Here is a 16,650-nt window from a genome sequence, read left to right on the forward strand (position 1 = left end):
CCTACGTTGGGGAATCATTGCCATTTTCAGCATATGTAGAAAAAAACTGGTATAATAATCTCCTTAGCCCATTGAGCTCCAATTTACATATATAAGAAATACCAGCCATACTGCTGTACCGAGTGATGGAATCTATATCTATCTGTAAGGTGAAACTGTGGCACCAAGCTCAGAAAACTCTGTTCACTATATGAAATAATTCCTTTCTTTTCTTATTTAGCAGGTAAGAACGAGGATCTGCAAGAGCTAGCAGCCAGCAGACTTTATGAGGAAATAGAGCAACCGAGGCTATCTGATGAGCCTTAGGCTACCGACATCTGTAGAGATATCATCAGAACTGCAAGAGAATTGGACTATACACCTGAATGAACATCAGATAAAAGAAAGGAATGGATAGGAAGGGAGGATGGCCAGTCCATACTTATATCAACAAGTGAATATAGAATGTTAGGACATTCTAGATTTTGCAAATGATTCCAGAAGACCTAGAAGGCATATCTTAGACAATACATATAAAGGAGGGGTTGTTCTATGTTCCTTGCCATTGTTATACCCAGAGCTGCCCTACTCATGCAATAAATACACACGATTAAGGAATGGTTATGGTAAGGCTTTAATGTACAAAGGCACACAATTAGAGGTTCACAGCACAAAGCAAATGGAGCTATAAAACCCTCCACCTCCCAAGTTTGAAACATCAACATGGTCAGAAAATGAATAAAAAATAAAATAAAATGACAAAAACCATCAACAAACAAAAGACCGGACATCACTAGTAAAACCAGATTGAATTAGTCAGATACATAGTAGTTGAAATTGCACCATGGAGCAGGGCTGTGATTGGCCAGCTGCTCCGTAAGGGTAACTACAAGCACCATCTGTTGGTTCCTGGGAGAGGCCAGAGCATGGTTGTATATACCCCAATAAGGCTTCTGTGCATTCCAGTCTGCATTTCACAGCTTGGGTCATATTAACATGTCATCACTGCACTACAACAGGTTGGTGAATGAAGCATAAGGCTACCTGTCAATTGCCCACTGTTGCCCAGGATCCCCAGTTGACTTGATTATTACATGGCTTTATAGCAGAGAAACAATACAAACAACAGTGGGTAATCCAAAATGATAGACAAAAGGTTCCTGTACATAGTGTTGGGCATTGTTGGGCGATATTATGCATTTTCAGAAGTTTCAAAACCTTCCTCACAGCATGAACACGTGAGTAAAATGATCCAAGCTACCATGCATATACCCCTGCTTAAAGGGAAACCTAGCACTATTTATTAATAAGATTAAACCTCAAAACAACCGCAAAATATGAGTGCAAAGCTAAGGGTAAGTACACGTGTGCCCATTTTTGGCATTAGTACCCGGGTTTCCCCTTATTAAATGGGGCTTCTGTTCATGCACAGTCAAGGTGTATAGGTTTATGAACACACCGTACCTTGAATATGTATAGAGAAGCTGAGAAACACCCCTGCATGAATGCTTGCCCGTATAGAGAAGCTGAGAAACACCCATGTAGGGATGCTTGCCCGTATATAGAAGCTGAGAAACACCCCTGCATGAATGCTTGCCCGTATAGAGAAGCTGAGAAACACCCATGTAGGGATGCTTGCCCATACTGTGTGCACTAAACATTCCCATTTCCTCACACTGGCAGAATGTAGCAGATATCCCAATGTCAGTATGGCACCTGTGCCACAGCAGTGCCCGCACACTCTATACAGAGAGAATGTTCTGTGCACACACACTCTGCTTTTGATTAACTGGGTGTATTACAGGCTGCATCGTTTATTGGTTGAAATTGAAAAGTACATGCCTAATAAATTTATGACAAAAAATGTCAAATGGAGACTGACCGTTTAAAAACAAAATACAGGGATTTTGTTTTTTATGTATTTATACAGTTAATGACTGCTCTATTTACAGTTATTATTATACATGTCCCTGGAAAAGTCCATTAGTGAACAGAAACTGCAGTGCTTCCATCAATCCTTCTCTTTAAAAAATATATTGCTCTTCTAGAAAGCAGATACTGTCCAGTTCTGTAGGTAGCGCTGCCCGGGTTCCCTTGGAGCAATCGGAAGCAAAGGGAAAGGCCTGATAATAGGAAGAGTTAATCCACGCCCAGTGCCTTCAGCTGTCTCTCAATCTCTTCATCCGAGATGCCTGAGGATTTGGAGGCAGACGTAGATGGTAGACCTTTGGCTGCGGATGGTGCTTTTGCCATCTGTAAGAATCAAGGACACCCAATGAACATACATGAGTTGCACTACAGGCGTATGGAATGATGCACAAACTTACCTAACATACCTAATTTGGAATAAGTGGTCAAAGGAAGCAGTAATAATGCTAAAAAATGAATAATTTTTTAGGTATTGGTCTTCATTTTTTATTTATGGTGTTTTGATTATTTTACTATTTGTTCAGCAACTCTCCAGTTTGGCATTTTGGCTGTTATCTGGTTGCTAGGGCTGAAATTACCTTAGCCACCATGGATTGCTAAGGTAGAGTTGGAATGAGAGACCGGAATACGAGGGACTGAATGGAAAAATAAGTAATAAAAAGTAACAATAACAATAAAACTGTAGCCTCACAGAGCAATAGTTTTTGGCTGCCGGGGAGAGCGACCCCCATCTGAAAGCTGCAAAGAGTTATAAGAAGAAGGCAATAACTCAAAAACTGTGCAAAATAAATAATGAAGACCAATTGTAAAGTTGCTTAGAATTGGCCATGCAAATAGTTAACTTAAAACTTATGCTTGGACATAAACTTTCCAAGTTAATTCTGCATTCAACAGGACTTCTATTCATAAGGGAAGGCTCCTGTGCATGTAAGTTTTGTATTTATAAAAATAAGCCATATAATAATAATAATAATAATAATACGCTAATTATTCAGATTGACATTACATAACTTATAAACCAGAGCATTCTGTGCCAGAATTCCAAAAATCAGCCTTGTTATGTCAGGTTCTATGCAAGATAAGTCTAATTTATTTGTGACCCCTAAGCCTAGTTTAACCCCACAGTTGCCCAAAACTCACTAGGCACGTGCACCGTTACTGAAACTCAATCGATGGCAAGCTCCTGTGGACAACACCTGGATCATTACTGTTATAGGGCTGCTGGAGCTCTCTGCTGGTAAGCTTAGTACATGAAATAAATGAATTATAGACATTTATATTTAGGCTTTAGTTCTCCTTTAAAAGCAAAGAGAAAGATGCTAATTCCACAGGAATCCAGGTTGCTTGCCTGAAGCCACAAGGTTCAAAGCTCACCAAACCATTCCAATAGTTTTTGAAAAGGGAACCATTTCTTTATTATTATTGCTTCTAATGTTTCAAATGACAGCTAAGTGACCACAAGGGCCAGGTTTCTGGATACTAGAACACCCCATGGATGATGATACTGTACTGATCTGAACCATGTTATCTGCAGTTCTGGTTCTTGATATTTTTTTGTTTAGCTTATAAGCTTTGGTAAAGTTGCACTAGAAGTTGATGGGCCAAATCAATCATTTGGGGAGGGCAGTCCTACAGGAGTGATCATGTAGTTTGGTCAGAAGCAGAACTGAATGAACAATCTGTGCTTGTCACTCACTTCCCTGGTCATCTCATTTTGTGCATGCAACAATTCTTTTCAGCCTCTGTGGTTAGTGCTCTCTGCTTGAATCAATATCCCTTCGATCAAAGTCATTTTGTGCCATCCAGCAATATTCCCTCTTGGCAACATACCCACACCAACTGACATGCTCGCAAGACTAGCAGCACATTATTTGTCCCTGCTGATTTATGAGTCCATTAAAGGAGGTCATTCAACAGCACAGAAATATCTGTAGTATGTTGAACTTACACATGCACTACATAGGGCAGTGTTCTTCTTTACGACCTACAGTGTATTCAACAAAAGTGCAAAATGAACTCTTACCTTTCCTGAGATTTCAATTCCGATTTCATCCAGCACCTGGTTCACAATGTCTTGGCTTTCCTCTTCATCATCTGATGCATCGAAAATATCATCCAGGGTATCGTTTACTTTACAATAAATAAAAGATAAGTTATAAGCATGCACGGCTTGCAAAACTGTCAGCAATGAGCTCTGCAACTTCAAAAATACAGAGTACAGAAACAGACTCACTCTTTGCTAGTTGGCCATAAGCTGGACACAGAAGAGATTTAAAGTAATTTAAGACTACACTATTCCTTGCACTTTATTTTTTTACAGATACTTCAAGGGGGTTGTCTTTTTCTGGAATACAAGGTGGGTAGTGCACAGATTCTCTAGAAGGCAGGACTTCAAGTAAAATATAGGGTGTACCATGCTCACCAAAACAGTCTACGCCTTTCATATAAATCTCCACAAATCTCCAGTGTTTAAAACATTATACTATGCTGGAAGATCTATTTGAGCTTTGCAGCTGTACTAAAAAAGCTGAATGATTGCCAATATACATTCCTGCATGAACGCTGGCTAAGCAGTAGGGGGAGCCCTTTAGAGAGGATGATTCAGGTTGATGACTCGGCACACAAAACTCCCCTCTGGAATGCTGACCATATGATGACGTACAGAATTGGCCCAGTTGCAGTCACTTAATAAAAACATGGGGTGGCAATGAGAACAGATATACCGTACGATATGTGTACTCACTCATTTCTTCTGTCATTTCCATTTTCATGTTTTCTTTCTGGAAGTTTTGCATGGTTTGGAGGGTTTTCTGGGGGTCCATTTTTTTGTTTACTGCTTGCATTGTCTAAAAAATAAATGAAGAACCAATTATAAGGCTGGCATCTTCTATAGCTCACGTAGAAATCCAGACAACACACTTATATATGAATTAAAAGTGCCTTTATTAAAATCTTAGGGCACAGAACAGAAAAGTTTCAAACTGCAATTTATCAAGCTGAGTTGAAAATTGAATTTTCCATAGCTCTACATTAAAAACGGCACACAAAAGCAAAGATCTCTAAATGGTAAAAATGCTCCTTGTATGGGGGCTTAAACGGGACCTTTCACTGCAAAGGACTATAATAAAAGTCCTTTGAAAATTAAACATGGAACCCAAATTCTTTTTTTATATAAAATCATCCAATCATCTGTAATAAATGTATTTTAAAATCTGATCTGTCGCAGGCATAAAGGCAGGGCAGGCAATATATGACTGACAGATCAGATTTTTAGTTACAATTACTTTCACTGTCCATTCAGCACGTCTTTACATGTTACCGAGATGGCTCATACACAAGATTTTGGGGTTACACAAAACTTTCCTTAATAACAGTGTCCACAAAATGGTGCCTGCCTGCTTGCTGTGATTGTAAATTTCAAGACTAAAGAAAACAAAATTAAAATAATTTATACAGTATAAGTAAAGTTTCATTTAAGTTTAAAAGAAAAGGATTCGGAATTATTTCTTAGAGCGACAGGTCCCTGTGAGAGGTAATAATAGGTCAAAGGTAATAATAGGTCTAAGTGCAAGACACAATTTGGCATGTGTTTTGTAAGGGGCCGACATAACGCAATGTTCAGTGACTCTCTGTGACTGTGCTTAGGAGGGGGTCTTACCCTTGGCACAGCCATTCAATACAGTGAATAGGTGGATTAGTGCAGTGTTTCCCTATACCTACAGCTATGCAGCCGTCTGATGGGCTGGGTGTCACCTGACCGCTCCCCTGGGTTGCTAGTCCTTATGCTGCCTGCACGGCCCATCAAGAGGGCCTGGCTACATGGAATGGAGAGAATTCTGAAGTTGTTAATGGTTACCTTTGCTGTTGTTGACATTGCGCCAGCCATCTTCATCTGGGAGCTCATAACTTTGGTCTGGGTTGACATCGATGTGACTTTGGAACTGACGGCATATGTGCGGGTTTTTTGCTTACGCAGCTGTACAAGCTGCTTGGCGAGTACTCTGCAGGCATCTTTGTTACCCGCCTTTGCCATCTTCTTTATTTCCATTTCCTGTGAAACAAAAAAATATCAATATTGTACAGCATTCACTTTTATTCAGTTATTCGTACTTGTGGCTCTTAAAACCTAAACTATGTTCTGGTGCATGATGGGAGCTGTAGTCTCCTAGGCATACGAAGACAACTAAACTTTTCTTTTATTCTTTAAGACAATAAGTCAGATAAGGTGGGGGAACCAATTTGTTAGGAACCCAGGGAATCAGAATACTTTCCATTTCAAAGCTTTGCCACTCATTTCTTCATTTTTCCAAGGTTTCCTTGTACTGGCACGTGAACAGTATATTAAGGCCAGAAATGTTAATAAACAGCACATATTCTGGCCCTGGATTGGTACAAGGGATCATGGGAAATTACTGTGCAGTATATATGTTAGTGCAAGGTATAATAAAGAAACATGGCAGCAAGATGCGGAGATGGAAGCTATCCACCCGGGCCGGTGATCCCCGATTAGCGTTTGGCACCTCTTCCTTTGTAAATCTGACTTACTTTGTTCTTTCAATATTGACATTTAATATACAGAAGAACAAACCTAATAAAACTGTAGTTGTTTAAAAATGATTCTGTGCTTGGCTGCAAATTTTCTTATAAACTTTGCCAGAAGTGGGTCATGCAAGGAAAACACAAATGGTTCCCAATTTTTGCAAGGCATTAGACAGATGTAATGGGTGTGCTCCTGTAATAGGTTCTTTGCACTTCATAAACTGTGATGTCCTACAGTGAAATAAATTGCAAATAAACCATACCTTCCATTAGATAGACTCTACGGATAGGCAGCATAACGGCGTCCTTGGCTGTGCAGAATGTCTGTGCTTGTGTGGTTTATAAGCTACCCATGATTTAGCAGGAGTCTCAGTTCCGTAACGCAACATATAACCACATATTAGAGGAGATAGCTTTTCTACTCCACTTACCAGCTGTTTTTCCTGTTTCTCCAAGGCCGCCCGGTCTCTGGTTATAGCCCTCTGAGTACCTCTTAACTCCTTATTCTGCTCCCTGATTATATCTGCCGGAAGGAAAGAAAAGGCTCAGAAAATAATCCTTCCCATTATAGCTGTCTGGCTAAACTCTGTGATTCCAACCCAAGAAGAATTGAATGTTTCTTATGTTACATTCTCAGCACATTGGGCTTCATGTAAATAGTTCCAATATAAGCTCAAGAACAAATGAAAGCAATTACTGCTCCCCAATGTAAGAACGGAGGGCATTAACATTTACATTTGAGATAATAAAAAGGTTTAATAGTGCTGCCGCGTGGAAGGTCAGCCCAGTAATCACAAATGAACGCAGTATTACCTCCCCTAATCATCTTTATGAAGCTCACTCGTGCCTCCAACATGTAAATATTTAATAAGTAACATTTAAAACATGCAAAAAATTAAACTGCAAATCAGAAAATATGTAATTCCCTGCTTTTTTTTTAATGCTGTTCATCTAACAGACATTGGAATGTAAGGGAAAAGGTCTGGGAATAACTCATTTCTTACAAGCGTATATGTATTGATGAGTTCTCCCTGCAGTGAAAATAGTGTTTGGGTAGGACAGGAATGAGAAAGGATTTGTGAGACACAATAACAGGCTTATTACAGAGTAACCCCTGGTTTGTGATTGCCCCACAATATGATTTATACCATATGTACACACTTTAAAGTGTTAGGTTAAGGGGAACGGTAACTGTGTGACATGTCAGTACTCATTACTGCCCCTGTATGGAATTTGGCTACAAAAGGAAAAGAAAAACTCATTAAAGGGATAACCTGACATTATTGTCTTATTTATAAAGCAATTACTAAGGGAAATGGAATGTTGAATGAGTTGAAACATTTAAACAGACATTACGGAATATTACAGCAATAAGACATAATGTATGACATAAAGAAGAGGTTGGGAAATGAGACCCTAACAGAAAGCCAGAGGGGTGAGTGACTCCGGAGCAGTGAGCGCTGAATCATTCATACACTGGGAATATGGGCTGCACTTGTAAGGGCAGCAAACACTAGGGAGGTGAAAACAAAGAACATTTTTTAAAAAGAATGAATTCAGTGACTTGCTCATAGAAAGAGACAGTTAATCTCGGCGCCCGGCTTAGGCAAAGCTCTACTTTTTTTTTTTTAAGAGAAATTCCATATACTAGCACAGACTGAGAAGGGCTTGCTACAGAACTAAAGCTTCCCACATACCCATATATGCACAGACCTCACAGGCATTCTAGAACTCAGCTGCTCAGTTTCATTAACCACCTGCACTGTGACACCCCATCAATCCACCTATACTTCATTACAGGGGACAGATTTAGCAGTAACTTGTGCAACAAATGCAGTTCTTATCTAATAAAGTAAAAGTTAGGATAAACCCCAAAACAGTATTTTGCATAAGTAAAGTAAATATAGTCACTTTAAAATACACTTTTACATTTTCAATGGTTATAGACATGTACCATTCTGCACTGCTGGTTCTGTAGCAGAAGTCCTCGGATAAAAAGGGACATTCTACTGATAGTTGAGTTTTCATGATAAGCACGGACACATATGGGGCCCATTCATTAAACCACAATTTTTTTTTTATTTTATAGAACTTTTCGTAATGTCCACAATAATTTGATTAAAATTCCATGACTTTTTCGTTAAATTCCACGAGAAAGTCATATTTTACGCAAAGACTACGACCATTTTGAAAAATTCATTCAAGCTTTGGTATCATGACTATCTTATGGCCAGGTTGGAGCTGCAGAGTGCCATTGAGCCCTATGGGAGACTTTCCTTGGGCCGGGTTGGAGCTGCAGAGTGCCATTGAGCCCTATGGGAGACTTTCCTTGGGCCAGGTTGGAGCTGCAGAGTGCCATTGAGTCCTATGGGAGGCTTCCAAAATCATACATTTAAGGTTTCAAAGCCAGAAAGGTTTTCGCGTTGCTTACGAACGCTCGGATCTGAAAAATTTGTGAGTTTCGGAACGCAACCACAGTATTTTCGTATGACCAATAAAATAATTTTCGTGACATTTTCGAACATCAGAAATTATCGTGGTTACTCCAAATTTTTTCCAATTGTGATTTTAACCACCAAAAAATCGTGGTTTAATGAATGGGCCCCATATGTCTCAGGCATACTTTATTCAAAAGTTATTGCACAGTTGAGGCAGACAAGCAATGTTACTTTTGCAGAAGCAACTTGGCATGGAAAATTCTGCTCATAAAAACTATATTGGTCTTAAAATGAGACATTGAGAAATAAGACCAAGTACAAGGGATAGATACAGTCTAAGCGTGTTAAAAAAGCTCAAATGAATCACATCACCCACTGTTTTTATTGGGATACAAGGAACAGTACTGGGATTTCTAAAGATTCTACCCCCTCCCATGGACTGACAACAGGTGGATAGGTGCTTGACTCAGAACTCGGATGTGTATAGTAAGTGCTCCTCCTAGGGGGAGTGCTCGCCTCATTAAAATTAGAGCGTCTCAGTTACACAGTGCAGTAGGAAGCTTTGGGTGGCAGCATTCTGATCCCCCCCAAATCAGCCTTTAGACACTTGCGGGGAATGGAGACCTGTCGCCACAATGGAAAGATGGGACGATGGTTTTGTGTCGGAGCCAATACAGCCAGGGGATTAATATGCTTCCTTCCGAGCAATGGAAAGTGACACATGTATGAGAGGTAAGTCCCATTATCAAATTGTGACTGATTTAGATGGGTTCAAAAAAGGTTTTTTATCCTGTTTACTCTTCAGAATATAGATAAGCTCATCAAGATTCATACAACTACATACACTCTGCTTCAGCTAGACGATAACATCTTATGTTCAGAAGTAAAATGTAAGTTTTTCTGGTAAAGGTTAGATAATCAAGTTAAGACATAATTAGCAATGATATCAAATACATATAATACACTAACACGTTGTAATATTTTCCGATATATGTACAATATAATAATTCAGCTCTTACAGAGGTGCAACTCTCGTTGCTTAATGAGATGAGGGGAAGTTTGCTGTAGTTCAGTAACAGCTAAACAAGAGGCTGCTCTGTTACTGTAGCTAAATAATAAGAGTAATAAGGATGAACATTTGCTCCTGGATTTATTTCATCATTTAAAATATGCAGTTTGAACTGATCAGCTAACCCATAGCTCTCTCAGCATGGGCCAGTAATATTCCAGTTAAACATTCAAATAGGATCTATATTTCGTCCACTTGGAATCAATATTCTGTCCACAACTGAACCGGTATCTGCTGCAACAATGAGAACAGACAAACGCTAATCTCAATGTCTCAGGGACTGTACATGCTTATGCACCATCCCGGCTACACTTACACATAATCACAATGACCAGGACTTTTAGCTAAAATCATGGTTATTTCTTATTTACATATTTTTACACTGTAAATACATTCTTTTTACCACTATGAAGCATGACTGAGCAGTTTTTGACCCTCCCGATGTTGTTGAAGTCGGGTTGGTGACTGGCAAATGCCTGAGTATCAGAACTTGCCTACCGATGCTTTGGATTAATGTTGTAAATAAACAGAACGGCAGCTATATTATAAGACTCTAATGGGAAACTTTAGCAAAAATATAACCTGCTTCTACAGAGACACACATTACTTAGGAAGTCATTAAACAAGTTCAAATATTTAAAACCAACAGGGCAGTTTCTAGAAGAAAGCCTGCTATTAGCAAATTGTAATCATGTCCTGCAAAAGAGAAATGCCACAACATCATTCCGAGATCAGTCCAAATGAGCACTGTCACTACTACACTAGTCAGTTACGAGAGGCCAGTTGACAAAAACAAAATGCTGTGTCAAAGTATGAACAGTTTTAAGTTTATGGTACAAAGAACTAACTGACATAGGAATTCAATGCATTTTAAATATCTTAATTTAAGGCTCAAAAGGTTGGCGTACATGTTAGCCAGTGCCAGTCTGATCCCGTGAAGTGGGTAATTTGGAATATACTGGTATGTAATTCATATAAATCAGAAACAATTTAGTTAGGCAGTTACCTACTCACATTGTTTTAATACAAGATAATAAATACTCCTGCACTTTAATTATAATAAAGTTGTAAAGGTATGGGATCCCTTATCTGGAAACCCATTATCCAGAAAGCTCTGAGTTACAGAAAGCCCATCTCCCATAGACTCCATTACAAGCAAATAATTTAGATTTTTAAAACGGATTTCCTTTTTCTCTGTAATAATAAAACAGTACCTGTGCTTGATCCCAACTAAGATATAATTACCCCTTATTGGGGCAGAACAGCCCTATTGGGTTTATTTAATGGTTAAATGATTCCCTTTTCTCTGTAATAATAAAACAGTAGCTGTACTTGATCCCAACTAAGATATAATTACCCCTTATTGGGGGCAGAACAGCCCTATTGGGTTTATTTAATGGTTAAATGATTCCCTTTTCTCTGTAATAATAAAACAGTACCTGTACTTGATCCCAACTAAGATATAATTACCCCTTATTGGGGGCAGAACAGTCCTATTGGGTTTATTTAATGGTTAAATGATTCCCTTTTCTCTGTAATAATAAAACAGTACCTGTACTTGATCCCAACTAAGATATAATTACCCCTTATTGGGGGCAGAACAGCCCTATTGGGTTTATTTAATGGTTAAATGGTTCCCTTTTCTCTGTAATAATAAAACAGTACCTGTACTTGATCCCAACTAAGATAAAATTAATCCTTATTGGATGCAAAACAATCCTATTGGGTTTAATTAATGTTTTATTGATTTTTTTAGTAGACTTAAGGTATGGAGATACAAATTACAGAAAGACCCCTTATCCGGAATACCCTTGGTCCCGGCATTCTGGATAATGGGTCCTTTACCTGTATAGCTAGAGCAGTGGGAAGTTGTACGACAGGTTGCCCAAATTATCGTCTTAATATATAATCCACAAAAATGGGCAAGTGAGCCCATCCCAAATCTGAATAATAAACCCCATGCTCCATTGCATTATATCAGGTGTGGGCTGTATACTCTTTTTGGATGTGCATCACAAGGTACAGGTATGGGATCCCTTATCCGGAAACCCGTTATCCAGAAAGTTCTGAATTACGGAAAGGCCATCTCCCATAGACTCCATTATAAGCAAATAATTCTAAGCTTTAAAAATGATTTCTTTTCCCTTTTCATGGTTAAATGATTCCCTTTTCTCTGTAATAATAAAACAGTACCTGTACTTGATCCCAACTAAGATATAATTACCCCTTATTGGGGGCAGAACAGCCCTATTGGGTTTATTTAATGCTTAAATGATTCCCTTTTCTCTGTAATAATAAAACAGTAGCTTGTACTTGATCCCAACTAAGATATAAGTAATCCTTATTGGAGGCAAAACATTCCTATTAGGTTTATTCAATGTTTAAATGATTTTTCGCAGACTTAAGGTATGGGGATTCAAATTACAGAAAGATCCCTTATCCGGAAAACCCCAGATCCTGAGCATTCTGGATAACAGGTCCCCTACCTGTACTGACCATTGTTATAGAGCTAGACCCTTTTGTTTCTGTCAGAGCACAATGTATCAAATATTCTGTGTGATGGCAGGCTGTGTGAGCTACAATAGCACGGCTGATATTGTGGCTAGGTAACACACAATACACAGTATATCATGATGGGCTTTCTTTAACCCCTTGCTCACACCAACATTATGACACAGGCTCTTTAGTTAAACAATAACACGGGTTCAACTGTGTGGAGTTTTGGGTGAAATCCAAAGAGATACAAGACAGCATATTGTGAATCTGCATTTCCCTGTGATTTCTAGTTACAGGGTTGCTTTCACTACACTTTGGATATAGGTAAGTCCAGTGAGTGAGTATCACCTCAGTTTCACCGATGCTCGCTCTGTGTTACTGTAACAGAAACTAAATGAGTCAGTCGTTCAGATTGTTTTCATGTGACCCAGTGTCAGTCTGGTGACAGTGAAGTCACAGGCCCATGTGTACTTTGTACTTTACAACAAATGAAAGGTATCAGTACTGGGATCCTATAGAAACAGATGACGTAACCTGAGCCTACAATGTATGGACTTGACTTCCGGGTAAAAGATTCTATGGCTGCATATTCTAACTGTCTGTCGTTATGTTAACCCTGCAGGACTGTGCAAGGGACCCTCCGGGAGCTTATTTATACAGGCTGTATCAGAGCGGCTTCCAAAGCAAATACACGTGTCTACAAAGCAACACCAGTTAATGTACACAAAGCCCCTTTTCATATTTTTGTGATTCCGTTTATTTATAGCACACTACGTACGAAGTTTAAATAGTTAATTAGTACAGCGTGATCCCACCAGTGACTAAAGACCTCTCACATAGTAATGATGGTCAATTATGTATAACTGAGCAGAGCAGCCTACAGTAATCACAGTGATAAATAGCACTGCCACGTACTCCAACTGATGCGCTATACAGATGTTTAATTGTCTGCGTGAATCCCTTAAGGATCAGTGTGTGGTAAAGGGATCAAGAGGTATGACTGGAATTAAACAGCTACAAATCAAGATTCAAATCATTCATATTAATTTATTCCACAATTAAGGACAATCTCACAGTGAAAAGCAATTTGCAACAGGTATTACACCCTCCCGCTGCATAGGAGGCTGCACTCAGTCTGAGCTCGGGCCGTGCAACAGTAGCCGGTGTTCCGCTGTCAGTAGTGCAGCCCTCACAGGACACATGGATAATAGAAAATAAATAGCTGCTCTAATGAAAGTGCAGATACTGGAAATTTAAACTCAAGTGAAGCCCACATAAATGAAAGGCTCAGACAGTCAAGGCACTAAAAAACTTGAGTGGTTGGTAGGGATAATGTGTGGGGCAGACAGAAATCCTGAAGGCACTGAGATAAACTGGCAGCATGGGGTCAAGTACAAACTTACTGCTGGTACATTGGCAGGAAAATACATTCAATGGAAGCCTAGGAAAGAAAAACTTATAATAAAATTATGGAGCAGCAGCAAGTACCTTTGGTGTGATTGGGCACATAATGCCCCCCGGTTGGGTGAGACGGGGCACATGCGGGCACATGCTGAGTCTAAGTAGGTGCAATATGGGGCACAGGCTGCATGTTATCAGGTGAGAGATGGGGCACACCTGGTAGTGCAAATTTGAACCTGGCCAGTAACCCTGGCGAACCAATCAGTTATTAGCTTTCTTCTGCCAGCTGCAATCAAAACAATCAAAGCAAAAATTTAACTGGTTGCCATGTGTTATTTCCCAGGTACAAATATGCCTCCCTGGGCTTTGCAGGCTGGGGTGGGCACATACTGTCTGCAGGCTGGGGTGGGCACATACTGTCTGCAGGCTGGGGTGGGCACATACTGTCTGCAGGCTGGGGTGGGCACATACTGTCTGTCTGTCTAGGTAGAGGAAATCACATTGTGTTTGACTTAATGACCAGACATAGTTCAGTACCATGGAAGGCATGGCATTGTCGTACTGGGGGGGGGGCACATTATGTCTGAATGAAAATGGGTAAACTTGGGGGAAAGGGGCACATACTGGCTGGCTGGGCAGGGGATATTATACTCACAGTGCACACAGGGAATTACTGGGGGGCATATACAGAAAGGTACCTGGGTGAGACTGGGAATGACAGGGTGAGAGGGTACCTGGGTGAGACTGGGAATGACTGGGTGAGAGGGTGCCTGGGTGAGACTGGGAATGACAGGGTGAGAGGGTGCCTGGGTGAGACTGGGAATGACAGGGTGAGAGGGTGCCTGGTGAGACTGGGAATGACAGGGTGAGAGGGTGCCTGGGTGAGACTGGGAATGACAGGGTGAGAGGGTGCCTGGGTGAGACTGGGAATGACAGGGTGAGAGGGTGCCTGGGTGAGACTGGGAATGACAGGGTGAGAGGGTGCCTGGGTGAGACTGGGAATGACAGGGTGAGAGGGTGCCTGGGTGAGACTGGGAATGACAGGGTGAGAGGGTGCCTGGGTGAGACTGGGAATGACCAGGGTGAGAGGGGTGCCTGGGTGAGACCTGGGAATGACAGGGTGAGAGGGTGCCTGGGTGAGACTGGGAATGACAGGGTGAGAGGGTGCCTGGGTGAGACTGGGAATGACAGGGTGAGAGGGTGCCTGGGTGAGAGTGGGAATGACAGGGTGAGAGGGTGCCTGGGTGAGAGTGGGAAATGACAGGGTGAGAGGGTGCCTGGGTGAGAGTGGGAATGACAGGGTGAGAGGGTGCCTGGGTGAGAGTGGGAATGACAGGGTGAGAGGGTGCCTGGGTGAGAGTGGGAATGACAGGGTGAGAGGGTGCCTGGGTGAGAGTGGGAATGACAGGGTGAGAGGGTGCCTGGGTGAGAGTGGGAATGACAGGGTGAGAGGGTGCCTGGGTGAGACTGGGAATGACAGGGTGAGAGGGTGCCTGGGTGAGACGAGGGGGGACATACACTGGGTGAGACCATGGGGACCAGGGGAGACCAGACTAAGGGACATAACATCCGGATGAGGCAGGTGTAGCGCAGACAGGTGAGTACCAGTGGGGAGGGGGTTCCAGTTGGCCTGGGCACACACTGCGCCTGTCTGGCTGGGGCCGCTCAGTCTATATAAACAAGGAGGGCAAAGTGACCGCCTAATCCGGTCAGCCCGATAGCAGACTGCGAGCTCCCGGCGGTACAGCAGCGCCCGTCAGGCAAAGCGCTATCAGAAGTAAATGTGTATAAAGAGTTGGTTCCCCCCTCACACAAAGCGCCCCGGCCCCAGAACACTCACCGTCCACGGTCTTCTTCTTGAAAAGGGACGCCATGTCTCCTGTGTGTATCTGTCCGGAGCTATTTCCTCATTCGCAGGGCAACCAGGAACCGGTCTCACCGCTGCGCCCCACCATGTGACCCACTCTCGGTCACGTCACACTCTAGCCCCTCCCATCCGTGACGTCCTTGTTGCTTGGGAGGTTTGGGCTTTTCCCCTGTCACATGGCACTGCGGGTTAACCCTTTCCCTGCTGGGGGACTGACTAATGGCCTTCGGTAATGTCAGCTCAGTAAGGGTTAACTAAGTACAGTTTGTAAAAGTTACCTCTCTGGCCTGGCTGGGTATTGTGAGTGCGCAGCCTTCCGATAGAGGGTGCAACCCATAAACGCTTTGCGCCCAGGGCAGGTGTATGTTTATGTAACAGGGCGCTATTCATTCAGTGGTATGTGGGTGGAGGACAGGCGGCCAGGGGCGTTTTATCCGCCGCTCTTCCAAATACAAAACCCTTTATGTGCCATAGCCATCAAAATCATCTGCAAGCGCAATTTTTGGCGCAAAATCCCACTCCTGGTGCTTGGGGCAAAGTTGTGTTCTGTACCCACCTCAGGGATAATAAGAGGCGCAGGCAACACTGTATTCATGGGGAAGCTCAGGCCAGACCTCTGCCCCAGGTACAGAGTGGGATTAGGGTGCTTTGAGACCCCCCCCCTTTTTTTTTTGCACTCTACATTGCACTTTGTAAGTGACCAATCTGAAATATTATCTGTAGTTAGGGTTTGAACTCAGGAATCAACCCGTAATAGACTAAAACATAAAGGTGTTACATACATTACTCATTGGTTTACCACCAGTAGTAATTATGGGTCCCCATAGTACTTAGCAGGGCCTTCCAGGGGGGTTGCTACGCCTATTACCCCCGGAGGCAGCTTTCGCTATCTGTAATTGCACTTCCTGCACTAGAAGAGCCAAATTTCCAGT

The 16,650-nt window shown here is 41.7% G+C and overlaps 1 protein-coding gene across 1 annotated transcript; it reads right to left on the minus strand.

Moving 5' to 3' along the window:
• Positions 1-597: 597 nt before the first annotated feature.
• chmp2b (charged multivesicular body protein 2B) lies at positions 598-15,768 on the minus strand. Its single transcript, NM_213701.1, is given in 6 exon segments — positions 598-2,232; positions 3,932-4,038; positions 4,652-4,754; positions 5,765-5,959; positions 6,879-6,970; positions 15,692-15,768. Coding segments are annotated over 6 exon segments (645 nt in total). The 5' UTR covers positions 15,726-15,768; the 3' UTR covers positions 598-2,118.
• Between the last annotated feature and the right edge of the window lie 882 nt (positions 15,769-16,650).

Source organism: Xenopus tropicalis, chromosome 2 (assembly GCF_000004195.4).
Source record: "Xenopus tropicalis strain Nigerian chromosome 2, UCB_Xtro_10.0, whole genome shotgun sequence".
Taxonomy (NCBI): domain Eukaryota; kingdom Metazoa; phylum Chordata; class Amphibia; order Anura; family Pipidae; genus Xenopus; species Xenopus tropicalis.